At 31.4% G+C, this 26,415-nt stretch overlaps 1 protein-coding gene across 2 annotated transcripts in view; it reads left to right on the forward strand.

Annotated features, from left to right (window-relative positions):
- Nucleotides 1-26,415, forward strand: part of LOC108767712 (limbic system-associated membrane protein) — a 197,433-nt gene that overhangs the window by 131,278 nt on the left and 39,740 nt on the right. The window contains exons 1-3 of one of the 2 annotated variants that reach the window (XM_018517713.1): nt 11,177-11,188; nt 15,244-15,248; nt 19,734-19,899. In XM_018517713.1, the coding sequence (XP_018373215.1) occupies nt 19,821-19,899 (79 nt within the window). In that variant the 5' untranslated portion in view covers nt 11,177-11,188; nt 15,244-15,248; nt 19,734-19,820. Of the gene's footprint in view, nt 1-11,176; nt 11,189-15,243; nt 15,249-19,733; nt 19,900-26,415 lie in introns of those variants that run through there. The other variant, XM_018517712.1, reaches the window with a different exon arrangement.

Below are 26,415 nucleotides of genomic sequence, written 5' to 3' on the forward strand. Positions count from 1 at the left end.
TTATGGCCTACCTTATAATTTTATTTATAGTCCTGCGAGATGTTTTCTCTCTTCTTCGTTTCGTTCTTCTACGCCGTTTTTAAACAGCTTCTCGAGACTTTCGCAAACAGGTGTCAACCACCTTATGATTCGCAGTGAAGCCATTATGGCGCATTGAATTAACGTTTTATTTTATTTATTTTAAAAAATTTGCACATGTTTTTGTTAAATTATAATTTTTTAAAATATACGGTGGCTGCCAAAAATTTCCAGTCAACATATAATTTTACAGATAATTTTTGTCAATATATTTTTATTCTAAATTATATTCTAAATTATAAATTCATATTATAAATTAATAAAAACCTTATTATAATTAACTTAAGAACACGAATTTTAATTACTAAAAATGGACAGCCAAACTAGTATAGACAATATGGAGAGTTTCATATTTGTAATATGGAATTTCATACCTTGTGTCGAAGATTAAAATGTTATTTTTAGATTAAAATTTTTAAGAAAATTAAAATTTACAAAAATGTGATATTTGATTAAGACTCGTGGCAAACTTCTACCTTGAAAAGCCATATCTTTCCAACTTACTTGATGTATACACGCACACAAACATGATTGCCGGTTAAAAAATAATCAGAGCAGCTGCTTTTGCCACGTAGAAATTAAAAGAATGCATAGTAGAAAAGATAAAAGAAAATTTATTTGTCCTCCATCCTCCTGCCTCAACCTATCCCCACGAACTCCATACATTGAAAAATTTTACATACATTTACCGGCCTTGATTAATAAAGTATTTATATATACTAGACCTTTATGTGTAAAAATTTTTTTATCTGCCTTCAATGTATGAGTAATATAGTAAAATTACTTATTAGCCCGAAACTTTTGGCAGTCACTGTACACACATATATACGTATATATATATATATATATATGCACTAAAAAAAATGTCTGAAAATGGACAAACCAGAATGTTCTGATTATATCAATTAGAATTGTGGTTATCTGGGCTAGAATTAATAGATTTAATCAGAAAATTCGGATTTGTCCATTTTCAACCAGAATTCTAATTAATCCAAGCAAATATTTTTCTCAATATATTATATATATGGTATATACATATTTCATATATAGGGAAGATCGAGACTCATTGGCACTAGGGGTAAGTTGCGTTTCATTTATGTATTGGATTGGCATTAAAGTTCATAGCGCTACTTCGTTTATTAAGTTTATAGCTCTACTTCATTTATGGCAATTATACCATTCGATAGAACAAAATTTCAGCTTAAAAATATTTTTTTTTAAATTGCTGTACGACGATTTTTAACGGAGTCATGAGCAATCAAAGTCAAAATGTTCCTTTTATTTAATCCTCTATATATAACTCACTAACAAAAAATCTTAGGAACATTTTAGAAAACAGTTTTGTAGAAGAAACTTTAAGCTGTCATGTTAGAAAGTCGAAAAGTTTTGCAAGTTTTTTGGGACACGTGACAGGCCTATAAAGTAAATAAAAAATTTCCCATTTTATCCAGCTCGTTGTTTCAAATAACGAGCTCTTTCCTGTATTTTATATTATATATATGTCAAGGAAGTTACTTTATAAAACTAACTCATTATCGTTACCGTTCTGTTTTTTTAAATAACTCGTTATCGTTATTCGCGTTATTGATTTAAAAAACTTTATCGTTATTATTGCCATTACTAAAGAACTAATAAATGGTTACCAATTTTCCATTACTTGTCAATTGTCTACGTCGCTAATTGACCAATTTAACACGAAATCTATAGTGATCATAGTTAATATCGCAATACAACTCCCTTCTTTTAAAATTCATTTATTTACGTTATTATTAACACATTCTAATAACTAATCCACTTATTACGTTACTATTATAACGTTATTATATTAACGTTACAAATAAGGAAATATAATATCGTTACCTGTTTGTAGAAAAAAAATAATTGTGACAACAACGAGCAACATAACAAGCAATACTTATTTCCCAACCCTGCATATCGTAGACTTTCATTCTGTTTTCGGAATAAACAATGTTTCAGAATCAAACCTTCTTATCACTTTGCCTTTGAACTCTGACAAACGATAGATTGACATAACCATACAAACTGGTGGCATCTTCAATAAGTCTCTTCCAATAATGTTTAGTTGTTCTAATAACTCAGTTGCAAACTTGCACGCCATAGAACCGACGTCCAAGCATCACGAACTAAACTCCACTTTGTCCGCGCATTGATCCGAACGGTATTAAAAGACCCACACAAACTGGCAGCATACGCGACCTTTTTCAGCATCTTCATTGCCTTCGTTACTCTGCAGAGAGAAGGCATTGTATCTCGAGACCAGCTTTGTAACCGGCCAGCTATTTAAAATCCAGCAACACTATACGATGCCGATAATCGCTATGCCCGCTGGGCGTAATTAGAGCGGACCAGACGAGTTTATTATCTTCCTTTGAACATTCTATAACGAACGCCCCAGAGCTATGTGAAATGCGCGTTACATCAAATTGTCTTTGGTCCAGCTTAGGCTCTTCTTAAACGTAAATTAGGATACGTTATTGTTATCAGTGTAGCGCGAAATCTTGGATCACGGAATTGCCTTGTCGAAAATGTAATCGTGGTAGCATTGAAAACAATGCTTCATGCAAAATCACAATACAATGATATACACCTGTCGATACAGCTTGGCGTTCTGTTATAACTATTGAACTTTCATCTTGTCTTCTCACTGTTTAATCCGCGGAAATGAAATAAAACGCTCAATACACTGTGAAGATGTATCTTCTATATATTTATTTATGCAAAGAATTTTTACTATTTTGGAAACTTAACTAACTGCTTTTCCTTAATTAAAAGAAGGAATTTTATTTAATAAGTTGGATTTATACATATAAAAACGATATATATTATTTTCTTTAAGTTTAAATTTTATAACTATAGATTTTATAAAGAAGCATATTGTAGACGTATACCGTAAAATGGGGTAACTTTAGCCCAGTCAGAGTATGTTTGGCCCAAATTTTATATATTACTTATACTGCTGCTCAACAGATTGCTCGACCTAATTTTAATTTGAAAATGTAGATAGAAAACAGCTTTAGTTAGAAAATACTAAAAATCCTCAAGCAAGAGATTGGACACCGTTTAGATTTCTGATTGGTTCATATTTTTCAGAACTTACTTAAGATAGAATGAAATAAATTAATAAGATATTCTAATGAGGTACGTAAATATCTCATTCTATCTTAAGCAGGTCCTGATATGCCAAATATGGCATATTGAACGTATGATGTTCAATCTCTTACTTGAAGATCTCTAGAAAAACTTATTTATAAATTATGCTTTGGGTAGATAAATAGGAACATCTACAATTACTTATTTCAATAGTAAAAGTATATAACCTTATTACTTTCTCTCACTTGAGTGTCTTAAACTAAAATTCTGACATATTTTTATATAAGAAATCCATGCTAGATATAATTAATATATCAAATTAAATTTTTATCTTGCCCATTGTGCTTAATATTACACGCCTTGGGGATAACTTTAACCCACAATTTGGGCCAATCTCAATTCTTTGACCCAATCTTAATTCTCTTGTTGCTTTATTCTCTTTCGTTTGTTATCTTAATTCTCTCTCTCTCTCTCTCTCTCTCTCTCTCTCTCTCTCGTCCTCCCACTAATTTCTTTTTTTATAGTAATGTTACACGGAAAGAATTTTTTCTTAGAATTCGCCTTGGAAATACGGGACAACATTATATTTTGGAGGAATTTTGTGTAATTTTCTTTTATTCACTAATAAAACTACAATAAAATATAAAGTAAGTTTGATTAATTTTTTACTGAAGTGGATGGTAAAAATCTTTAAAATATTTTATTGTACGACAACTACCATATTTTCAGGGTAAATTTTAACAGAAAATTTTCTTCATGTAGTTATCTGTTCTCGAATTTTTTAAAACTAAATGTACAGGATGTCCGGTAAGACTGTAATAACGCTTAAATTCCTGAGATTATTTTGAGATGAAAATCCTAATACTAAAATACCAAAGCTATAAGAAAACGTTAACATTAGCAATAGATTATACACGGTAATAACCCGTAAATTCTCTGGCAAAACTTTATTCAGTTATTATGTAAATGCAAAATATACAGAATGTTCGGTAACAATACTTAAAAGTATATTCCTGAGATTATTTTGAGACGAAAATCCTAATACCAATATCTCAAAGCTATAATAGTTTTCGAATTAGAGGCGTTTAAAGTTAACGAATCATACCGTCTAAAGTTCGCACATTCAGGTTTGGTGTAACACAAAATGCCAACCACATCTGAACGCGCGAACTTTAGGCGACATGATTCGTTAACTTTAAACGCCTAATTCGAAAACTATTATAGCTTTGAGACATTTTGGTATTAGGATTTTTGTCTCAAAATAATCTCAGGAATCTACCTTTAAGTATTGTTACCGAACATTCTGTATATTTTGCATTTACATAATAACTGAATAAAGTTTTGCCAGAGAATTTGCGGATTATTGTCGTGTATGATCTATTACTAATGTGTGTGTGTGCTAACGTTTTGTGAACCTTGTCGTTTATTTCATCAGGGCGAGGATTACTGAGCATTGATATACTGAAATGTTCCTTCGAAGACTTCTGTTTATGTAAACGCTTATTGAAAGGAAGAAGGAAGAGAAGCTGAAATACAAAAACGTCTAGATAATTTAAACAAAGACTTAGGATATAACGTAAGATATGGAAGACTGCTCTCCTGACAAGCTAAGGAAGTGCCCTTCTCCTTTTCCTCTCCCTCTCAACAGAGTTTATATAAAGGGAATTCTCCGGAGGAGCAGCTCAGTATCAGTGCGCTCCTTGTTCTGATGAGGTGAACGGCAAGGTTCACGAAACGTTACTCTTAGCAGTGGATCACGAATCACGATACGGCGATAACCCCCAAACTCTCTGGCATCTTTGAAGTAAATACCCATCGAAGTCTCAAAAGTATTATGAATAAAGTTTTCTTTCTTGAGTAAATTCTTTTTACTTTTATGTCAAATCTCTAAATTGATTATATATTTCAAGCGTTATTAATATTTAAGTACTTTTTTATTATAATATTGATTCAATGAATGTATTAGTCAAATCAATGAAATATTGCACTTGAAATAAAGTTACTTCAAGTTCCGGTAACGTTGTTCTAAAATTTCTAAAAACTTTTCGTGATCTTTACAAAATTAAAGATTCTTTAAATATTAACTAAAATTATTCCTTTTATGTCATAAATAAGGAAAAAATATTAGTAGTAAAAATAACTAATAAGTTTTTAAAATTTTATCTAATATAGGTAGAAAATCATAATTGTGAGCCAAAATTATCTCATTTTTTTTACAGTAAAATTAAATATAATACTTATTTTTTAGAAGGAATAATATGCTCGTCTTTTTTATTGATATTTCCTACAAGTAAAATTGTCTACTTAAAGATCTTTTTTTACTATATTCAACTATGCATATTTCGAGAAAATGAATAAATAAATTCTTTCGAAACTAAATAACAGTGCACAAGCATTCTCTTTGCTTTTATTCGTACGACGCATTATCTGAAGTTTTCAAGTTATGACTCCTTAGAGTCGACAAGGAGAATATCCTTTGGTCGTGGAAACATGAAAAGAAAAAAGATATCGCTCTAACCGTAAAAGAACGCAGCAGAAGTCACGGACTTTCTTGATTTTCTTCGCATGAACGGCAGCAGATGTAATTTGGCTCGGTGCCGGAGGGTAAAGAAGATTAAACTGTAAAAAAAGCCAACGACCAGTTTAATCATAATAATTCTAATTACTCGAGAACAAAGTCAGAAGAGAGATAAAATTACTGCGGAGAAACAGATGTGAGAAAGGGATGAAGAAGTGCGTTAGATTGCAAAAGCGATGGAAGGAAAGTTTAGCTGTGTCGTAGTAATGTTGCGATTACCATTACTTTCTTCGTATATAAATCACTCGGACACGAAAATAGAAAAGTAATTCTTTTTTTATCACTCCTATTTAATTTTCTACTCACGCTGAAAAGGAGCTGTGATTATATGCTTTGCCTACATTTTCTGTTCTTCATCGTAAATCAGATTCATCCACTTTCCCTTTTCCTCTCTCTGACCTATGATTCTTTTTTTCTTCTATCTCTCTACTTGATCCATTCTTTCAATTCCATCGACCTTATTCCTCACGAGGTCGTTAATCCTAATTTTCATTCAGTCTTTTCGAGCGTACCACCTCTCTTCCTCGATAAAATGAGAATTTCGCATCATCGCCAGCGACTATTAATTTTCTCGCCCATATCTTTTCATGAACAATTACGTCTCGCAATTACTTAAAGCTAATCTATAAGGAATATGTGTTACATCTCAAAGCACATTATCGAAAATATAATAATTTTATAGATTGTTTTATTATTACGTCTCTAATTGTAAAAATTTGTGTAAAACTTAAATACATTTCATTTATTGGTTTAAAACTTATTTAATTTTTTTTGTTTGCCTTGATTCTCATATAAAATCGCGTTTTGTAATACTTTGCAAATTTGATAAAGTCATAGCATTGCGAATTAAATCAAAATTTTTATATATACTAGTATAATTCTAATAAATATTCGTATAAAAGTATGTTTTTATATCTACTTACTTATTTAAAAGTTATTTACTAGAACTACAATAAATATACAGTCATTTTACTACATAAAACATAAATTAAAATTATTTGTTTTGTTTTTTCTGCAGTTGATTTCAGAGAGCATTTATAACAAAAATGTTTGGCTAATATTAATATTAGTTTCTTTAGCTGATATTCTACAGCTAAGACGTTCTTAAGATAATTTTATTTTTTATCTTTTCTGATTTATATAAGTACATATATATCTAAAGTTTGCATATTGATTCTTGTAGTATATTATATATTTTTTTTCGATAATTATTGTAAAGGTAGAATTTTTTAATTTTAAAACAAAATTATATAACTCATTGAGTCATAAAAAATAAAAACTGCTATTGTAAGAATTCATGTATGTTTAATTGCGAGTTTACCGGCGTAAATCGAAGCAGAAGGCGACAGGCACTTCTGATATTTAAATGCTAAGCAAAATCAGAGAGATTCCTTTTCTCGGCCCGACGCTCATGAAAACCAAATAATCGTATTGTAGAATACATTTGAACAGCATTGCTCTTCGGTTCGTTTATCTCTTGTTCATAAATATCACGGTTTTGCGATTCAATCTGTACGAAGGCACTAGGCAAGGCGGTAAGGAATCTTTGTGCAGCTTTGGTCGTTTTCATTATCAGTATATCCGCGCGACTGACGAGCTATAGTATTCGAAATTTTGTGACGTAACAAGAAATTGCGGTCTACGACAGAGTAGATAGCGTTAAATTGTGTTTGCATAATAGATTCATAAATCTTGGCAAATAGTATATATAAGAAGAATATTTCTTTTGAAGCATATAAATTTACCTGACATATAACAAAAAATTTCTAAATAGATTTTTTAATTTTATTGAAATTCATTACATAGAGAAGTGTTTTTGATAAGCTTTTTCGTATTAATCGGTTTCATACAGTTGGAAAATTAGTGATAAATTTAATATCGTAAATGTGACTTGAGATAGTGTGGGTAACTAGGGACAGCATATATTTTTGTAAAATTTAATCGTGGTATCCATCCATGAGTCTCTAAAGGAAGTTTAAGTTTTAAACTTCCTTCAGAGACTCATGGATGGATACCACGATTAAATTTCATAAAAATACATGCTGTCCCAAGTTACCTACACTGTCCTAAGTCATCTACATTTGCGATACATTTTACGTGTCCCAAACAGTGCACTCAAATTTTTGTTCAAGTTAACACAAAATGAATGTATTAGGAAATAACAAATATGATGTAAAAAACACATAAACATAAAAACACTGACACAATTTATAAATGAACTATAAAAGCATTAAAAAATTAACATTTATGATACAATATGATTAACACATCTTTTATATAATTATCTTAGAAATTTTGCTCTAAAATACTTTTTATATGTTATTAGTTTACTTTATTCATAAATTGTGTTGCTTTATTATTTATCAAAAAATGTTGAATGTCAATTTAACAAAACATTCAAATAACATAATCACATTATTTTGTTAAATTAACTCGTTAAAATTCAATATAAAATTTTAACAATTATTTGAGTGAACTGATTTAATATATACGAAATATTATTTACACAGTGTATAAATTCTTCTAAATTTAATTTTATTTAACAATATTGGAAACTGTGTATTCAATATTATTTAAAGTTACGAAAGTCTTAAGTATTAGTTACTTATTTCATTTTCAAATATTTAAACATAGATTTTAATGGTAATTTAATGATCAAGCAAGGTAACAGGCACACTTAACGGTGCATTAACCAAAGAAATGTTTTGTAAGTTATAAAAAGTTCGTTTGCAAAGGATGTAAATTTCCAAACCTAATTTGCACGAAAGCTCCGAGTAGAAAGATAAAAGAGACAACCGCTCATGATCGTTGCAAAGGTGGTAATCGTTCATGCGAATCTCGTTAAGCTTCTGATTTTTTCTATTTGATAAGAGAACATGTTCTATCAAAGTACAATTTTATGCGGGTATAGAAGTGCACAACGTATCTCTTTTGCGAATTTTACAATTTTTTTTAAAAGTTTTTATAATAAATGACGCGCTTTAAAAATATGGTAGTTATAAAAGAAATATTTTAAAATAAAATTGGTTGCTTGCATGTTTATTTTGAGGTGAAGTACCTACTTATTCAAAACAGTATTTAACTCGCCATAAATATCATCTGCTGAAATATATAAGACATATATATATTTTATCTTTGCCATTATATATAAAATTTATTTATATAAATGCTCGAGATAATGAGGATAAATAGAAAAAAATCACCTCATTGAAATCGCTTAAATGGTCGACATCGTCGTTTCTACCGTTTCCAGAAAGTTCTTGGAAACCTCGATATTTTACCCTTACAAATTCGATAATATACGATCATTTGTGTATAAAACTTTTTCCAATCAACCAAACAATATATGTTCTGTATATAATAATGAAATTTATATTATACAATTGTAAGAAGCATTCGAAAAAAATTGTTTTCAATTACATAAAATCATTTCTTACATTTTAAAAGTAATTTGACTTCTTAATGTATCTATCAAGTTTCAAAAAGGGATGTCAATTACAAAAAATAAAAATTTATTTATATTATTTGTAAACATAATATTATCATAAATTAAATTTTAATTTCTAATGATCAGCGGTAAAGGAAAATAATAATTGTAAAAAATATATTATACGTTTTATTGTTAAATGTCTATCGTACACAATTTATTTTGATTTGAAAATAATATCTTGAAATTATTCTACTAAATTATATTTTCTTATGCATTTTCAAAATCGTCTAACTAAACGTCAATTATATTATACAATTTTATATTTTAGATATTATCAAATATATGTCAAATTATATATACATACATCATATTTAAACGAAATCATAGCGAAGAAGATATGCGAAAAAAATATGAATACGCTGAATTTACACGGGGTTATTGCGGCTCGGTTGGAAAAATTCTATCTAAATTCAACGCATTTATTTTTTTTTGCAGTTCTTGTTTATACATGCAAATTACAAAATGTATGCGACAAAATACAAAATTGTGAGATATTGGTAAATATATTTGACTTTTTCTAGGATTTGTTATATACTCTTAATCTCATTTCTATTTAATTCATATAAAATATTTTATCGATTCACTACCATAAAATTAAAGATAAATTTTCTGTGAATTCTCATGCAATCTGATATGAAGAGGGATTCGAATGCTCCTTCCTTGTGATAACAGCAACTTTCCAAATTCCTTTCCCGGCAAATACCTATCAAAACTTACGTTAAAGACGATGTCTTTTTAACCCTCATAAACAGCATATGTTCGGAATCCAATTTTCACGAATGCCTCGGAGCAGATGGAAAAACGATATGGAATTGATGCTATGATGATCGACACTTTTCAACCTCAAAATCGAAGAGTCTAAATAGCGAACTTTGATATACAATGTGATAAGTATAAATAATATATATATATATATACTATAGTATTCTCATTAATTATCGTATGTGCCATAACATGTAAAAAAAGTAGTTTTATTGAAGTATCTAAAAATTTATCTATATACTGAAAATAATTATGTTGAACCATTAAAATAATTATGCAGAACTCTTAAGCTGATTATTAGAATATAAAAATTTTTTGCAACAACAATCATTATACTTGAGCATTCTATTTTGATAGTTTAACAAAATTATTTGCAAATCCATACGTAGATAAATTTTTAGGCACGTCAACAAAATCTTTCCGTGTATGTATATGCCATATAAAACAATATAAAATCGAAATTATGTTTATGAAATACATTTTGCGAAAAATACTACATTTATTTTATAGTTTATTCTGTAGAGTGTTATTGTTACTACCATAAATCATTTAGTTACTAGATATAAATTGTCAAAAATAAAACCAATCAGAAAATATTATTCCCTTGTACATAAAAACTAATTGGAAGTTTACACAGAGAGCTAACACATCGTACATCGATTTATACATTTTGCAACATACATATTATATATTTTCAGTACATGATTATGTAATCCGTAATATATAACAGAAACTGAAAAACTACAAAGTGACAAACCGTGTTGAAGCTATTTCATAAAATATAGCCATCAGATTTCTCAATAACGTTGCACATCATATCCGAAGTTAATTGTAGAAGATTGTCTATAAATTTTGGACTGACGTGTGTGAAAGACGCTCTCCCTTAAAAACTATTATCCTACCTAAGCAAAAGCTGCAGGATTATACTTAGACCGACCTGCGACCCTTATTATCCTTACAGTAGCTGCCGAGGTATATTACGTGGGTTACATTATGGCATATTGAATGGCATCGTAATGCGCATTAAACATATTAGATCGCTATATCGTGGGCTTCAGGTAAAAGCACGAGTAAAAAGGAATGATTTATACCTCATCCCATGTGCAACACGGAATCTTTTTCGTGCGAAGGTATTCCATCTCCCTCTTCTTAATTTTCTGCTGCTCTCAGTCGTGTCAGCTTACTTATATGTCACCGCATATATAAATAAATTTACTTACATAATCGATAATACAACGACAAACTAGATCAACAAATATCGGTCGCGTGATATTTGAACGTTACGACGTATGTAAATTTAGACATTAGCATAACACTTGTACGACTACGTAATGTAACTCGTTTGGCATGCAGTGTACATCGATACACATTGATTGTTAATTGTTCTACAACACTTTGTTAATGGATTTTTATTTTTATATATAATTTTTTGTTTAAAATAAAATAGATATAAATTTGGTTTTTAGTCTACAAAAATAAACGATGAATATTTCTTATTGCCAATTAAAAATGTTTTTTATTGAATTATAGCAACATAAAATGCGGATGATACGATTATTCTGAACCATATTATTCCCCTCTGTTAGCAATAATACGAATCTATACGGAAAAGCAAAACAGCACAAAGCGATATCGTAAACAGCGTGATTTTCTGCGTTACAACGTGATTGTTTCAACGCATTTACAAATACTAAGACCATCGTGCTTGTTTTCCATGTCCAGCCAAGGCGGTGTACAAACTATTCGACATCACTAGACTATATTTTATGCTCAAAAGAATAATAGCAGCGCCTATCTTTCACGCGAGTACGCGTTGAAAGATATTTTATCATACCGAATAAAAATATTCTGTGCCGCCGGGCGTTCTCCTTGCATCTTGATGGGAATCGCACAGACTGGCAGAAGCAGCACAACATTATGCAAAGTTCATTAAAACCGAACTCCAAGAACGGCTGCAGTGCAAGCAGCTCTCTCTCTCTCTCTCTCTCTCTCTCTCTCTCTCTCTCTCTCTCTCTCTCTCCCTCGCTCGCTCGCTCTCTCGCTTTCTCTCTCTTTCCCTGTTCCGCCTCTCTTCTTCCTCACATTGCTTCTAAAGTCACGACGGACCGGAGTGGTGTTCTATCCTCTAAACTTGGGCAACTTTACCTACAACCATCTCAGCATCGCCTAAGAACTTGCTTGCACATCTTGACCCTATATAGAGTGATTCGTGCACTGCGACAAGTTGCACGTAAGATGCGGTCGCACAAGTCGGTTAGGCAATAAAAGATTAACAAGATTACACGCTTTAGTCGCCTCAACGCGTACAAATACATCGCTCTATTAAGACGCTTAGATGTTCCTCCCTTGCGTACTGCTGGGTACATTCTATTGATTCTAGCTCATAATTTATTCAAGAAAATTTTCATTGAAAACGTTTTCGAAAGCTGCATTTGATTGTAGACTCCAAGATAAATTGTAATTTATAATTTACAATTAAAGCACACCAATTTTATCCTTTAACTTCTTTCTGAGAAACTTACATCTCTAATATCGTATGAAAAATAGTAACACGCTTTCTGAATAATTACAAATGGTCGGCAGTCCGTTTTACCTGTTCTGATCGATTATGGGCACATTATTATACTTCATTGAATCTCTGCCAGGTTGAGCGATTTAATTGCAATAATTTCGTTGACTTGTATTTTGCACGCACAGTTCGCCGAAATCGTTATAAGTTCGCATGTGACGCCTGGCAATCTGTCCTGTTCGACTGGGGACATAATTATCGGATAATATCACCACACGGAATTTCGAGCTGTCCATGTAGCACGGTGAAGTATTTGCATAAATCATGTTTTGCAATGAAGTGGAAGTGCCGTTCGGAATAGTTATGAGAAAGAATAAATCGAGATGTCGATGTGCATTTAAATATATCTCGCGTGAAAAAGTCACGAGAAAATAAAAATTTGTGGCGTAAAAGCAAGGCCAAATCTGCGCAGAAGTATTGGACAAAGTTTGCGGACGCATAAAAATTTCTAAGGTACGTTCCGTACTGACGCTTTCAACTTTGTAACGAAATATCGACGTGTATCAAAGGAACATACAAAAGGCAAAAAATGTTGCAACAGCTACATCCATTTTCGATATGGATTTAAGCGTTGCTATACACTTTTGTCCGCAGTGAATTGCAATTACCAAGAATTTTAATCGCCATAGTTGATTGGTACTTCAAAGGGATAATTTTGCGAAATTAATTTTTTAGAAATTATTTAAAGACGATATACTACGAAAACATATTAATACAAATTTTATAAAAAACAAATAATTTTGCATATCGACAATCGATACAAATATATGTATATAATTCAATCACTCAAACCTTTCGAAAGTCGAGTGTAAATAAGCTGGGCGTTAAAATCAAATATTCATTAATAAACTTGCAATACATTTGAAACATGCGAAGCAACTGGGGCAGGCGTATGAGTATATACAAATTCAAATTTGCTTCAATATGACTAAAAATAAAAAATATCAAAATATGAATCGATTTACTGTTATAAACGCAAAATAGCATGCTTGTGAAATCTGTCACGTATATCATGCGTCAATTATTTACTATTGATATCTGTATACATACAGATTAAATCATCAATTCATCAAAATCTGATCTAATTTTATTTTACTCGTAAAATTATTTTAACATTTTATACGCATTGTATTTAATTTCTCAAGATAAACATAGAATGTTCAGCAACATTAACAATGTTAAAAACAAATTTTCTTATGTATTTTAAATTAACTTGTTAATTGGAACGTTTAAAACAGTAATTAGGCTGAATAAATAATTAAAATACTAATTAACACCAACAATAATTAAATTAGAGTGAACTTTATTTATTTTAAAGTTATTTGATGTAATTATTGAGATAGAACATTGAGTATTAAAATATATGCGAATAACGTTTTTATTAAAGTATCTGGAGATTTAACTCGATCTTGATCTTTTTAACTAAACTCTTTACGTTATTTTAAGGATGTTATGAGCAATAATGTAAAATTGCTCGTCAATTTAACACATTAATGAGCTAATCCACAACCGAATTTGTGATATTGGAAATGTATGAATGGCCGGCCCTATTATTTGCTTCAGAGGTTTTTAAATGTGAGTCAGCTCACTGTTATTAGGTGCGTTCGGCATTGCAAATCGGAGGCATCCGTTTGCTCTTTTACTTCGAAAATCGTTCGGCAATTCGCATCGTTTTGCTACATGTCGGAATAATCCGAGAATGCGACTCTAAATGAAACAGGGATACATTAAGGATTGAAAGTCCGTGGCGTTACACAACCACCATTTTTTCCGCATTTTGATTTTCTCGATTATCTTTGGCCTTTCGAATCGAACACGATTAGAAAAATGTATAGGAGAACATAACAATTTGTATCAGATATACGGCATTATTAATCATATGCACTTTAGCATTAAAATAGATGCGGTTGCGGAAGCTTTTTTTTTCTAAGTGTAATTATGAAGTCGGTCTCTTCATAAGAAGTATATGAACTGATATGGTTTTTGCGTTTTATCTCTACTCAAGGAATTTAGGTTTGAAACTGCGAGCAAATACTGCGCACAGCAAAGAAACAAAACCAAAAGAACCATTTGTTAGTCGTGAAGTAACCATAGAATTCTTCGATTGGCACTTATCACTCTTGGGATATATTAATACAAATGATATGTAATTTTTATAACATATGACTCAATAAACTGAAAGGCTTATTGCAATAATGGGCTAACCCACTACCGAACGGTAGTTCGGTGATATTGGAAATGTATGAATAACAAGCTATTTGTTTCAAAGGTTTTTTTTAATGTGGATTAACTCACTATTACAGTACGCCCTTCAATAGCCATATGTGCTCATAGGAAACATAGGCACTGCAATATCTACATAAATCATAAGTTTTAGATATCACCCATTAAGGTGGTTCTTTAGTGAATTAAGTTCTTTAGTAAATCAAGTAGGATAGAAATGTTAAAAATTTACCTACAATAGAAATGTTTAATTTTTTTTTTATAAAATTGAAGTTCCGAAATTGTCGTGTGCAAAATTCTACGGTAGGTTTACAATGAAATAAGAGAGAGAATATGTTGAAAATATTAGTTTTCGTACAACTTTAGTTTATTTCAATCCCCATAAACAGAATTTAAAAAAAATAAAATAAATTAGATTTTATTCGGCTCAAGTATCTGTACGACACTCAAACTAATTGCTAGATTATCAAAACTTTTCGCAACATTGCTTATTATACTTGTATCTCCTACATAATTATTTTGATGATCCAACAAAATTATTTTCTGATCTGTATTTGCCAAATTATTAAACAATACCTAAGTGAAATCGTTCTTTCCGTGTAGTAACAGACAATGGCTGTGTCTCCTTCAAGTTTTTCTTAGAGAAAAGTTGATTCTCGATTAAGAAATATCTGTCGCTACAAGTCATAAAGTCAGAAGTTTGAAACAGTGTCGTATAGCATCGCAAATTAACACAATAAGATTCTTAGAGTGTAAATTTTACCCCGTGTAGTAGAGATTTTATGGCTCGCGAAAACTTTTAAATTCAGAACGCGAGAAAAGGAAAGAATCAGAGAATGAGGAGTCAATGGCGAGTATAAAACGAAATGTAGTAGTGCGAACGCGATATACGGACGATTTTTGGCATTGGGCCACGATTCTCAACGAAATAAACTAACGACGAGATATACTATGGGGGTTGGCGACGAGGTAGATCGGTTGGAGATAAATAAATTGCAATGATGGCGCAGTCTCTTTTCTCCGTGTCGTGCTTGCGCGTACCGAAATATATCGCTCGGAATTAATAGCGCGTCGTGACGGCGCATCGCCGCGAGGGAGATTTAAATCGGACGATATATCGCCTCCTCGCGCCCTCATTGTGCACCGATTCTTCGAGACTGGCGTTTTGCGAAAGCTTCTGCGGGAATACGTTACCTAGTAACATTCTAATAAGAGTCACGAAGCAATATCGTCCAATTTGGCCTATCTCCTTTATGTCTCTATAAAATTGGTTCTTCTACGTGACATCGATTCCCGATTGTAACTTGCGCAAGTAGGTATATTTTACGCTTTAACCAGCGTTTCGGGAAAGAATAAGAATTGTTACCTTTTTACCGAAACGTGGCAGTATGTGAAGAAACTTGAACTGTGATTTTTATGAAAAATTAAGATATTTTTATATTTATTTGAAATTAAACAGGGAGCACGTAGCGACGATGTTATAGGAATCCGGATACGAGAGAAGTTTTAGCGCCCTGGAGTGAGAGTTAAATCTTTCGATTAGGTCCTTTATGCTAATGTAATTTGGAAAAGAGCGGTGTGGCTTTTCCATTAGCATTTATCGTCCTAATTGCAGATACATTTTAGCTATCAAAAACTCGTAAGCAAATTTACTCATTTTGAAATTCTATGATGAATAAATATAATAAGCAGCATAAATACACTGCAGTATCATGACTATAAAATTTAAATAGCACTGAATAAAATTTAATATATTTCAAATATAAAAATTAAATATAAATGACGGCCAAAGACGAACAAATAATAAGATGTTAAAATATAATTAAATATTATAATAATTTTAATGTTAAAAATTACATTAAATCACGCAAAACTAGTTTCGACTTTATAAAGTCTTCATCAGTCGCAATAATATACATAAAAGATGTTAAAATATTACATAATCGCAGAAAAAACCGGAATCAAATGTAGTCAGCAAATAAAAATTCTCTGTAGTCATCTTTAACAAAATAGTTCTCATGTTCTTAACCCTTATGTGTCACTTATATGTTGTATGTATAGCATGCAAACAATTAACATGATTCTGTATTACGGCAAACTTCTGTTAATATAAAACTTGAGAATAATAATTATTATAATAAAAATTAAAATATAACATAGACAGTATGCATAGTGAAAGCGAACTTACAATAATTGTTAAGATTTATATTACTGGTCTCAACATATTTCAAACATGTTTTTCAAATAATATATTTAAATGTATTTTTTATTTACTATGTAAAACTACTATGTTTTTATATAGCAAATAAGAAAATAAATGTAAAACATATTGAAATTTATTAATATCGCTTATTAATATCTCTCTCTCTCTCTCTCTCTCTCTCTCTCTCTCTCTCTCTCTCTCTCACACATACTCGAAGCTACAAATTCAATATTACAGAATATAATCTTATTGAAGCAATTACGCACTACTTAATAGCAATAACTCTCAATAGCATTTCGAGAAGCGAGTTCAAGCTTGTGACGCACTCGATTTCGAAACTGGTAATCTCTTGAAATCGTTAACTGCTAGTTGCATCAATGTAATCTTTAATGAAAGAGTCGATGAGCGAGTCATTGGAAGGGACTACGTTCAGTACGTAACGCGATACGTGATACGTCCCATTTCGTGTCCTCAATTGGCGTCGCCTTTGATTTCGCTGCATCGTCGAAATCAAGATTGGATAATGATACATGAGATCGCGTATTTTTCACTCGTGTTCGCCGTATAGGGTATCTCTTGATTTAGTGACCCAATCTAATTTCTCAATTACTACTTTATTTAATCTTTCAAAGATCTCAAACCATATAAACCATAAATTTGCTAACAGAATTTGGCTTTATATAAAGAAACGTGAGAGAAGGGACTATAAATCTGCAAAAATTTCAAAAAAAAAAAAAACTTTAACCGCTCTCTAAACTTAAAGCGAACGTTTAAAATTTCTGAAAGATAAAGTGATCTAAAATATCGTGTCGACAATATATAACACCTCATACCAAATGCATGAATGCAAGGAATTACTTGTTTCATTCAATTACTCCTACGCTGTTTAATCATACTTTAATTAAACTCCTCGCACGCTCTACCCGTGGGAAAGTTTAGAAGTTAATACCCGTAGAGACGGCGATACTTTCATATTAGCGCGGCAGTCGGCCGACTTACGAGCGCCAGTATAAAACGAGTTAATTACGTTATGGCAACGATGCGCCGCGCACATCTTCCTCCTTTCTCGTTATTTCTCGACGCGCGAAAACATCCCGCATCCAGACCTCGAATTCTACGCGAGACATTCGTTTCGTGACACTGGGAATCCTTCATTTTTATATACGTTACTTCTACTTGTCCCACACTTAATTGCTTTACGCTAACTGCTTTATTAATGGCTGTTGAGAATGTTCAACGTACTTTTAAACACTCGCGTTCCAAATGTTCGCGAACCAATGAACTGCTCTCATTTTGTAATACGTTCTCTAGCTTCTGCTTGCTATGTGCTTCATTTTTACTTACATACTTACTTCTCTCTGCCTTTTATTATGGACGTTACGTCTTCCTGCCTTTTGTGTGCTTTCTGTTACTATAACCATTTTGTGATACTACTGTACCATTAATAAAAGCCTTGTGAGATACTAATATACGAATCACTATGCGATCTTTTGTGTACTGCTTACGCCAATGCGATACACTGAAAGAAAAGATTGGCTGCTGCAGCAAATTAGATGGTTAAATATAGCATAGCATTTTTAATTGGTTGCAATAACCAATTTTTGGATGCTGCAGCCAATTGTTGATTGTATTAACCTACCCGCCAGTATAAGATTTCGATTGGCTAACGCAACCAAAAATGAGTTGCTACAGCCAATTAAAAATGCCATGCCATATTTAACCATTTAATTTGTTGCAGTAACCAATCTTTTCTTTCAGTGTAGACATCCAATTTCCATACTTAACAATGACTCTATTGGTATTTATAATCTCTGTACACGGACATACATAAACGGTTTGTTGTGGCTACACTGAAAGAAAAGATTGGCTGAAAATGATATAGCAATTTTAATTGGTTGCAGTAGCCAATTTTTGGTTGCGTTAGCCTATCAAAATTCTATACTGACAATGCAAATAGGCTAACGTAACCAAAAATTGACTGCTGCAACCACAAATTGGCTGCTACAGTCAATTAAAAATGCTATGCCATATTTAACCATCTAATTTGTTGTAGTAACCAATCTTTTCTTTCAGTGTAGACATTCAATTTCCATATACTTAACAATGATTCTGTTGGTATTTATAATCTCTGTACATGCACGGACATACATTGTACGTAAACGGTTTGTTGCGGCTACTGAAAGAAAAGATTGGCTGAAAATGGTATAGCATTTTTAATTGGTTACAGTAGCCAATTTTTGGTTGCATTAGCTTATCAAAATCCTATATACTGACAACGCGAATAGGTTAACGTAACCAAAAATTGGCTGCTGCTACAGCCAATTAAAAATGCTATGCCATATTTTACCAACTAATTTTTTGCTGCAACAGCCAATCTTTTCTTTCAGTCTGACAGCTTGTGTTTGATAAAATCGATAATTATATATAAGTTTGGCAAATCATACTTTTTAACCCAATTGTCCATGTAATAAAACATTCGTCGGTTCGTATATTTTTCAACGATTTTCTAGACGACTTAACATCAGGACTCGACACTGCGATAAAGTCATCTTACGAAAATCTTCTTACGCTGCGCTGGCATGAAACAGCGCTAGGCCGGGATTTCCAATTCACGGATTACTCGACACGATGAATTGGCGAACTCGAGTGGGGCCGAGAGATAAGCCGGAGCGTAAACGAGCCTGACTACTTATTCACGACTCTCGTATCTGTGTTTCAGATGATGGCGATGTCGAGGCCGTGGTACACTGCAGGCCGCAGCAGCGGGAATAGATAAGGCAGCGAGGGGCCGCGCGCCGAGCCAGTCATGTGCAGTGTCATGTGGCTTCTTCGGCTCCTGACGATCTACCGCTTGGCTCACCTCTCGGCATCCGGTACGCAGACAGGTGAGTACCGTAGGAAGAGAAATGAGTGCTGTCGTTGTGAATTTCGAGCGCGCGCGATAAAATGACAGGAAAGCGAAGACGCAAATATGAATGGATCGCTCCGTAAAATAAACAAGCGTTGCTAATTCCTAAATTATCGTTGCAACCAGATCGACAGTTTGGCGAAATCGATTTACGGATCACACGCGAATTGTATTTATGACTTGTGCTGTGCGCGCTACTGCGATGGCGCACATCCAAGTATTAACAACACGAATCCCCGCTTGACCTGCCTGTAACACAACGACGCAGAGTGAGTTATGGTAACACAATGTCGTCCGCCATAAAGATCGTATCGAGAATTTCGAATCGTTCGACCGACGTTTAGTATGAAAGGTGTGTGGCACCGACCAGCTGTTCTATGACATTGCTGATCGATTATAAAACGCTGTAAAAGCGTTCGCGCTGTAAATCAATAAGTTATGATGCAGTTAAATAATAATTACAACAATATGTGTCAATATAAATCGTTAAACAATAAATTGACTAAAAATATTATTCAATCCTTAAACGCCACTCTAACTCGAAATATTATAGCAATATTTAGCAATATTACTTTGAAAAATATTTTATAAAACATTGCTAAAATATTGCATCGATATTTCTATATCCGTTAAAATGAAACATTGCTGCAATATTATTGCAATATTTAGAGAAATATTGTAAATATATTGCAACGTTATGCAATAATTCAGGGGATGGGTGGAATAAAGATACAATTCTACTCAGGCTCTTTTTTCGGAGATTAACTTTTTTATGTAATATTGATCGTAATAGAGAAGTATTGTAACATGTGACTTCTTAAAAACATTACATAAATTCATTTGATACTGTCTTTATGTATAATAAAAAAGTAGCAAGTTATTTTAACTTTTACTAAAATCAAGATTTTTTGTAATTAGGCCTTTATTCTGCCCATCTCCTTAATTAATCCATTTTATTGCTAAACTGTTATTGATTAACGTATCACATTTCAAAATATACACGACGAAATTATGATCCAAAAACATTTGGGGAACTATGATTCAAAGTTATAATTTAAAAAGCACACCTGAAAGAGCTTGGGACTCTCTATAAGACTCTCTCGCCAACTTGATTTGTATATGACTTTTTAGAATTCCTGTAGTAAGATTTTCTAACGTCTTATCGATGATTGTCACTGTCGTTAACTAACGACAGTCAATGAGAACCGCGTTTTTTTCCAGTATCATCCTTGCCTTGGCTGTCGCTATATAGTTACAATCGTTGATAAAACAATGATAAAACATTAAAAACTCTCGCTATTAGACGTTTTCTTCTTTGAGAAGCACATCTATCTCGTGGTGAGACCATGTACTTATCTGTTGAATTATAATATTGCAGCAATATATTGTAATATTTCTTACAAAATATTAAAATGACAATATTTCAAAATATTGTTGCAATATTTCCAATAAAATATTAAAATTTTAATACTGCTGCAATTTTTATAATATTGCGCACTATTAAAATATTGCTACAATATTTCGTAGGGGTACAACAACAATACATTGTGGTGCGGCCATATAAATTATTTTTTAATTGAAAGGACAACATTAACGAGCACAATAACGTATACGTTTTTATTAATAAAAACGTTACAAACAATAGAAAAATATTAGGAAAGCATTGGAAAAAGAAAGCCCGGTATACCGAAAAGATGTTTAAGGGTTAATCAAGAAATTGAGCTGTTCTGTTATCCCAAGTAAGGAGACACAGAGTGAGAGAGAGAGAGAGAGAGAGAGAGAGAATTGAAAACTATATCGCTGCCTTATCTCAAAAGTGACACAACTAAAAGAATTAAATTTTCTAGAAAAGGGAAAAACTATTTTTCAACATGACAGAAAATTATTGAAAAATCAAATAATATTGGCAAAAAAATATCTTTAACATATAAATGCCATTATTTTTGTTTCACAACCCTTAAAAAAACATTCTTTTTAAGTTGTGATGATTTTAATAATTTTTTTAAATCATCTTTTTTTGAACAATATTAAGAATCTTTATTTTAGACCGCATACCAGTGAGAAACACAATCAATACTTAAAAAAATGCCTATTGCGGTCGAAGCTGGATCTTCATTGCTTTAAATAATTCAATCTTGAATTACTAATGTACATTATATATGTATTTGCTATAATATACATTATATATACATATTGTAGTCTTTTTAGAACTGCGCGCCGAATTGTTTTCCCGGACTATAAACGCAATTAAAAATGTATTTGCTATAATATACATTATATATACCATATTGTAGTCTTTTTAGAACTGCGCGCCGAATTGTTTTCCCGGACTATAAACGCAATTAAAACTACTCTAGTAATTACAAATTAAATTGACATCTTTTTTTAAGTGTAATAATGTTTTGATGCTTTTTTAGAAAGTTAAATTAAAATAGTTCACTTCTAACGTTTACCTAACTTATAATAATAATTCGAAAATCGCGTTTCTTAATTATGTCACTTTTGAAGTAAGAAAACGATATTATCTCGTAATAGCTGGTGCAATTTTTTTAAAATTTTTTTTATATATAATTATATACAAATGTTATACCTAACTTTGATTTACGATTGCAGTACGGTAATAAGATATTCATTATTAAAAACCGCATGAACAAGGAACTATTATACTGTTGTCGTAAATAAAAATTCATACAAAGAGGTGACTCTCGTGAGTTGTAACATATTTTTACAACTTTATACTTTTTTACCCAGATATTTTCATTCCAGTGTTATATGTGTGTGTTATATTATAGTTTAAAGTCTAAACATTTCTCGCAAGTAAAACATCCGGCGCGACAATTCTTTTGTCACGGTCCAAATATCACTCGATGGAAGTGGCAGTAACACCGCGTCGCGTTGCGTCGTGAAGAGCTTTCCACGACATTCCTCCAAGACCATCGCAACTCATGGCATGCGATAAATCATCGTCGTACGTTGCGAATGGTCACTGAGACTCGTATCGAATGCGTCAAATATCCGACTAACGTCCATCATCAAGGACACGATGCTTAGTTGGATCCCATAACTTCATGACTTTAATGACGATAGGGAATGCTTGCTCCATACGTATTAGCAGCATGACATTATATTTATTGCTTGCAATCAGACCCAAATAGCCAACCAGATAACCAAACAGCCAATGCACCATCTGAATTATGAACGTCTGAGTTATGCACTATTAGATGCTTTTTATTCATACACAGGTATTAACCTTTACAGAACAGAAATGCCATTATAGTGGCGCTGAAACAATGTTATATTTTAAAACAAGAGATACTATAAAATAATGAATTATAATAAATCTTACTTAAAGAAAAGCTGTAAGATTTAAAAAATAAACTTTCCTTTTAAAGATTATAGTAAACCTGACTCATAAATAAATTAAATTACTCGACTCATCGTAATATAATTAAATTATTGTATTTATTATTATATTATAACTTAGATATATCTTGGAAATGTTATATGTTACAATATATTTCGTATTATAAAATATCATCTCATATGTCATTCCATGTTGTTCGATAAATTCGTAATTTTCTTTTACCTACACATTAAAGATCTTGTTGTGGGGTTACATGTGCGTGAAGAGGTCGATGATTGGAGTTCGTATGAAATATACGAGAATCTGAAATATACGTGTCGCACATGAAAGAGCCTATCTCGTGAGACACGAGATGAATCTCCATGAAATTTAGATTACGGACGAATATAAATCCTGGATACGACAGAATGTATATCCAAGAGACGATAATAACTTCCGACTGTGTCCTCTTATTGCCTTGTAATACTACGGCACGATATGTTGTTGTGCATCGTTTCACATTGTAACTGATTATATAGAAGAATCAATCAAATGTCTTACCGATAGATGACAAAGAAAACATCTGAATGCAGTATTTGTTTTAACAAAGAAATCATTGCATACTATTTTTTAAACAAATTAAAAGTTACTTTAATTTATATCTTGCCAAGTATTAGACTATAATTCTTAAACAAAAACTAAAATTAATTCTAACTTAACTAAAATCGATTAAACAAAACTAAAACTAATTCACAATATAAATTAATCGAACTCTCAATATTAAAAACAATATTACAAAAACAATAGGCAACTAAGAACTAGTACACAGTTATTATTAATGTACGTTACAATTCTTCTTTATTCTTCATCGGTACATATATTTCCGACGTTTCGGCTGCTTTTTTTAGCCATCTTTGTGGTATAACATTAGGCTTAATAATCCAAAATTTAAATATAATTATTCTGAATGTATACAAATCTTGACTTGTTAAGAAGAGATATTCACTTGATCAAATGGAGAATTACTCTGAGTTGATTAATTGTGCCTACATTCAGAATAATTGTATTTAAATTTTAGATTATTAAGCCGAATGTTATATCATGAAGATGGCTAAAAAAAGCAGCCGAAACGTCGGAAATATATGTACAGATGAAGAATAAAGAAGAATTGTAACGTACATTAAATAATAACTGTGTACTAACTCTTAGTTGTTTATTGTTTTTAAAACTAATTCTTTAATAATAATAAGAATTTGAATTTGTATCATAAAAATATATCATTTTATATACTTAAAAACAGGAAAAAAGGTACTTTATGAAAATAATTCGTTATCGTTGCTCGTTATTGATTTAGGATCGGTTGTTTCATCTTCGGATAAACTATGTGATAATTTATCTACTGAATAAACAGAAGAGTAAAAGAGCATAAGAGAGTAAGACAGTGAACTGAAGTTTGCCAAAGGTGAAACAACCCAGCCTTAAAAAAGTAAGTTGTTACCGTTATCATTACTCAAAATTAACGAGTTATTATAATTTCCGTTAGCTTTTCACGGAATTTTGATTACTTTTGTTTCAGAGTGGCATTTAATTGAAGAACTTGCTACAAGAGCTAACTTACATTTTGTAAAAACGGAAAAAATAAACTGTAAAGTTAAAGTTGGTAGGAAAAATACATTTATTTGCGCATTATTACAAGAATTTCTTCATATTGCAGCACATGTCCAAAAGTTTATTACAGGTTGCAAATTGTAAATAAGAAATATTATGAGAAGAATAAAATTTTTCTGCATCAGATGATTACATTTGCTGAATGATAGAAAAAAATATTATGACGATTGCATCGCCGCTACACTGCTTGCATATTTCAAAGAAAATCTAATATCCCGAGAATTATAATCCGCAAAAGTTAAATACACATACATCTGTGAGAGCAACGAGGTAACAAAAAAACATACAGACTCCGAGAAAAACAAATGAGTTGAAACGAATAACAGACTTTAATTCTAACTTCTTTTCTCTGATCTTTCCTTTTTATACTGCAAAATCATTTTTCATCTTTTATAATTCTACGTTCTCTTTACATTCTTGTCACCGATATATTGACATAAATTTTCTAAAAAAAAATTCTTTTATTTATCAGAATTCTAAAAATTTCTAAACATTTCTGAATATTGCATTTTATTAATATTTACTGAAAACATATTCTATTCGATGACTAAAGAAGTAAAAACATAATGCATATATTTGTGGTTTATTTCTATAGTATCAGCTAAAAACAAATCCTACGAATGCAAAAGTAAAATTTTATGATTTTTTTGCAAATTGCATAGTTTAAATAATAATGGATATATTATTGAATCGTTTTACATGTTTGTAGTTTCCTAAGTTTGTTTTATTTATATTTCTTTTTTTCTTATTTTTCTTATAGTATGATTTTAAACATTAAGGCCCAGTTTCACAACTGACGGTTAACTCTTAACCGAGGTTCAACTTATTCATTATCTCTTTTCAATTCTAGAATTGGAAAAAGATGAGAAATAAGTAGAACTTCGGTTAAGAGTTAACCGTGAGTTGTGAAACTGGGCCTAAATCAGAGAGTAAATTAGCATACCTTGTTAATAAAACAAACTATAAGCTAATCTATTTTGTATTACGTTATTGTATTAAGGTGGCACACAAAAACTTAAGCAGTAAAACGTAAACAGTAAACGAATTGGCCAATCACAATAGAAATCGTAAGACTATAACATAAGCAGTAGCAAATCCAATATGTTGATTTTCTTACTGCTAACGTTTTACTGCTTAAGTTTTTTTATGAGTCATGGCTTTCAAATATCTCTATTAGGACTGAAGGCATTCCTATATTTACAGAAAAACCTTAAAAATTTTATTGTTATATGTTTACGTTTTATGGAACAGAATAAAATATGTATATAAATTAACAAAAGTATTTTACATCAAAGAGAAGGATTTTAGAAATTCTCATATATATTCATATTTGTAGATATTTTTGTACACATGACTCCTGTGAAAGAAAAAGAATAGGAATATGTAATATTACTATCTACCTATTGTGTCAGTTTTGAGTTCCATTTTGTCAGCCGCTCGTTGCTTATCTTATGAAAAAATTAATTATTTCAAAATTGCAGT

Source organism: Trachymyrmex cornetzi, unplaced genomic scaffold (genome assembly GCF_001594075.2).
Source record: "Trachymyrmex cornetzi isolate Tcor2-1 unplaced genomic scaffold, Tcor1.1 scaffold719, whole genome shotgun sequence".
Lineage (NCBI taxonomy): Eukaryota > Metazoa > Arthropoda > Insecta > Hymenoptera > Formicidae > Trachymyrmex > Trachymyrmex cornetzi.